We start from the raw sequence: 3,846 nt of genomic DNA, 5'->3' as shown, positions 1-3,846 counted from the left end.
CACTCAGTGTAGTCCGTCCGCTATTCATGTGATATTTGATGGGTATCTATGATTGAACTTTTGTTCACATGAAGATTTAAAAACTTTGCATTTTACCTTTTGAGGTGGCGCAGAAGTTTGGGTATCAAATTTTGATCCGAAGTCTGAATCGATCTGCCAACCACCCGTTCTGTGTGAACAGGCCCCAAGGCCTCGCTGACGCTGGCTGTATGGTTGGTGTGTGTGAACAGGCCCCGCAGGCTGACCCGCGAGCGGTGTGCGCTGCGAAAAAGATTACACGTTTTAAGAAACGGAAGCGTTTTGCGAAGGCTCCCACAAAAAGGGCACGAAAACATGGAATGGTAGTTGGGCGTGCCTTCCTCATAGTCCCGACGACGGCAGGCAGTTTCTTGCGAGACACCTGCCTGAACAGGACCTAACTTAGCCCCTGTTTCCAGCGTTGCGTGGGGGTAGGGCAGATCCCCGTTTTATCGCCGTCCCAAGCCGAAGTATAACTGCGCGCCTTTGGTATAGAGCGAAGGATAAGGAGGCTGAGTCCTTTCTCTCCTGCCCACACAGCAAAGCGTAGCATAGCACTGTAGACTACCTAACGAACGTCCAAAAGAGGATGCCGGGCGAAAATGAGGCCGAAGGCGAGCACTCTTCGTTCAGGAGCGTGGCGGCCTACGCGCGGGCACTTTCACACACGCCGCATAGGCTGATCAAGAGGCTGCGGGCGGTAGGGACGGCCGAGGCAGAGCTGAACGAGCTGAAGGCAAGGTCAGGCACGGAGATGCAGCGGGAGCTGCGCTGGTACGACGTGATGGGGTTGGGCGTGGGCGGTATGTTGGGAGCTGGCATCTTTGTGTCCACGGGCAAGGCGGCGCATTTGTCCGCCGGCCCAGCGATCATCGCCTCCTACGCCGTGGCCGGACTAGCGGCGCTCCTCTCAGCCGTCTGCTACACAGAGTTCGCCGTCGAGGTTCCTGCGGCTGGCGGCGCCTTCAGCTACCTACGCATTACCTTCGGTGAGTAAAACACACACTCTTTTTGTCCATAGTGATCTGTTGTTGTCTGTGTGTCATGCTTACTCAGCTGTTTCTGTCCATGTGGTATGCCTATAAGTCAGCTGTTTCGGGCCATTTGGCAGGTGAGCTGGTAGCTTACATCACGGGTGCAAACCTCGTCATGGAGTACGTTATCTCCAATGCCGCCGTCGCCCGTAGCTTCACTTCCTATTTCGCCACAGTGTTTGGCGTAGACAATCCGGATGCGTGGCGTGTCAAAGCCGACGGGGTGGCTTCCGGCTACAACAAGCTAGACTTTCCAGCACTCGCACTGGTCTCCGTTATGACTATATGTATCTGCCGAAGGTTAGCTTGATGTTTTCGCTGATTTGGAGAGTGCGTATATTAGGATGGCCTCTAACCCAAGACAAGGAGAGGTTGGGTTGCAAGTCGTCCCTAAATCTTCTTAGGATAACTGATCTCTCAGTAAGCCTTTATTTGCAGCACGAAAAACAGCTGCACCTTCAACATCCTCGTCACCATCCTCCACCTCGCCCTCATCGCCTTCATTATCATCGCCGGCTTTGCGAAAGGCACCTTCAGCAACCTCACTGGACCTGCCGGCTTCACCCCTTTTGGTGCCAAAGGCATCTTCAATGGAGCTGCGGTTGTCTATTACAGCTACACCGGCTACGACTCAGTCTCCACGCTGGCCGAAGAAACCAACAAGCCGGCCAAAACCATGCCCATTGGCATATCGGGCTCCGTGGTGGTAGTCACTCTACTTTACTGTCTCATGGCCACATCCCTGGTCTTATTGGTACCATACAATCAGGTATTTTACGACTGGTTGCATGCCCAATCATAGATATATATATATATATATATATATATACACACACACACACACACTCGCATCTATAGCTAGAGCCTTTTTTCAGTAAGAGAAAGATGGATGCGATGTTTTGCAGATTGATGTGGCTACACCTTTCCCCTTAGCATTTAGACAAACGGCCGGGTGGAAGTGGGCTTCAAATCTAGTAGGAGTATGTGCTTGTGTTGGTATTGTGAGCTCGCTAATGGTGGCTATGCTTGGGCAAGCACGCTATCTGTGTGTGATTGGCCGCGCGAACATCATTCCGGCTTGGTTTGCAAGGGTGAATGGCACCACCGGGACTCCCATAAATGCCTCCGTTTCTCTGGGTACAAAACATCTCTATACGTTCTCTTCTTAGTTGTTAAGAATATATTGTACTTAAGTGATTATATTGGACTTAAGTGATCTTTCGATGAAACATTTTCTTGCCTAGGTGCTTGCACTGCAATAGTGGCACTCTTTACAGAGCTCGACATAATGGTGGATCTCATCTGCATCGGTACGCTCTTCGTGTTCTACATGGTGGCCAACGCGCTCATTGTGAGACGGCACGTGTCGCGCGAGGGAAAGAGCGTGTGGCCTACGGCTGCGTTTCTGGCGGTGATCAGCGGGCTGTCGGTGGCGTTTGTGACAATTTGGCAGTTGGAAGGGGACAAGAGTTTGAAGTTGGCGATATGTGGAGGGGCTATGCTGTTTTCGACGGCCGTGTTCAAGGCACTGGTATCGCCCATTAGGGCGGGCAAGGTGTGGGAGGCCCCCTTGATGCCCTTCGTGGCAGTGGCCTCCGTCTTCCTCAACGTTTTCCTGGCGGGCTCCCTCAAACCTCAAGCTTTCAGACGGTTTGGAGTTTGGTCCGCGGGTACCCTGCTGTTCTACCTGGTCTACAGCGTCCACGCCGCCCATGATGCGGAAGAGGCCGCCCTGGCCACCCAGCATCCCAGGAGGAAGAAAGAAGCTAACGACATATCCAGTCGCCCCAGTGATCCGTTACAGCAGGTGGAGGTGGTGGTTTACGCGGACAAGGATAAGGTACGAGAAAGTCGGCTTCATGGCCACGTGCCGGTAAGCGCGCACGTAACGGCTAGGCTAGCTGCAGAATGATGGATCAAATTCCGCACAGAATCAAAGGTAGCCTCAAGTTCCAGGTAGTGGGGGGCCAGTGAAGTATTTGATCATGAAAGAAAACTACAATTCAGTAAAGAAGCCTTAGCGTAACCCCTAACTTAATCCCCTTACCACATCATCCTTATCACAGTGAGGGAAAAATTAATCCCTTCAACCTTAGTAGCTACACCAAATACCCCCTTCATTTCTATTTCTAGGGTGAATTTGCATGATGATGTCCCAAGTGACGCCAACCCAAATTCATACATCTACCAAGATGATGCTCAACTGTAGAATTTTGTTTGCTTGGATTGAGATTGCTCTCTTTTCTGCACAAGCAAGCATCATGTGTTGCAATCTCCTTGTATAGCTTAGGTGAATCGAATCACATTAGTGTGTAGAGGCCCCCTCCCCTCCCTTTTTCTTACCCCCATGGTCCACTGTTATATTTCACCCCAACACGAAATGTACAAATCAGTCTTCATTCAACTTGCATACAAGGGCATGATTGTCTCCCATTGATATCGTAGTTTGAGGTGAAAATTATTCTTCGCGTTGCTTTTCCAAGGTAAATTATTTGCTCCCAAAATCCATCAAAACTGAGGTGTTTGTATATGTTGTGTATATTCAATTGTTTCCAAGGTTCCTCGGTCTGCCAAATCTCCAATATATGTATAAATTAACTTTTCATAATTCCTCCTCGTGATTGCCGATCTTGATTCGGGATTTCCTTTTGTCTGCTTGCATGAGTGCAAAAACGATCTCTTGTGTACCACTGATCAATCACAATTACTATAAGCTTTAATCTAATAATTGCCATGGTTCACTTGGCTTTTCAGCAAAGCTAACTAGTAGCTCCTTATATATAAAGACCAATTT

At 49.8% G+C, this 3,846-nt stretch overlaps 1 protein-coding gene across 1 annotated transcript; it reads left to right on the top strand.

The window, feature by feature from the left end:
* The first annotated feature begins 472 nt into the window (after positions 1 to 472).
* LOC147624233 (cationic amino acid transporter 6, chloroplastic-like) lies at positions 473 to 3,485 on the top strand. The gene is made up of 5 exons (XM_086819181.1): positions 473 to 1,007; positions 1,130 to 1,352; positions 1,491 to 1,821; positions 1,958 to 2,189; positions 2,297 to 3,485. Exons 1-5 carry the CDS (start codon positions 608 to 610, stop codon positions 2,962 to 2,964), a joined length of 1,854 nt encoding a protein of 617 aa, XP_086675307.1. The 5' UTR covers positions 473 to 607; the 3' UTR covers positions 2,965 to 3,485.
* The last annotated feature ends 361 nt before the right edge of the window (positions 3,486 to 3,846 follow it).

This window comes from Cibotium barometz, chromosome 25 (assembly GCF_041138505.1).
Source record: "Cibotium barometz isolate CiBa-2024 chromosome 25, ASM4113850v1, whole genome shotgun sequence".
In the NCBI taxonomy this organism is placed as follows: Eukaryota; Viridiplantae; Streptophyta; class Polypodiopsida; order Cyatheales; family Cibotiaceae; genus Cibotium; species Cibotium barometz.
This window is presented reverse-complemented; position numbering and strand designations above follow the sequence as displayed.

What these genes read in the sequence shown, in the direction of transcription:
- LOC147624233 (XM_086819181.1), top strand. Translation starts at nt 608, where the DNA reads ATGCCGGGCGAAAATGAGGCCGAAGGCGAGCACTCTTCGTTCAGGAGC. An exon ending in ACTATATGTATCTGCCGAAG is followed by an intron (nt 1,353 to 1,490) that starts GTTAGCTTGATG and finishes CTTTATTTGCAG; the next exon opens with CACGAAAAACAGCTGCACCT. An exon ending in TATTGGTACCATACAATCAG is followed by an intron (nt 1,822 to 1,957) that starts GTATTTTACGAC and finishes GATGTTTTGCAG; the next exon opens with ATTGATGTGGCTACACCTTT.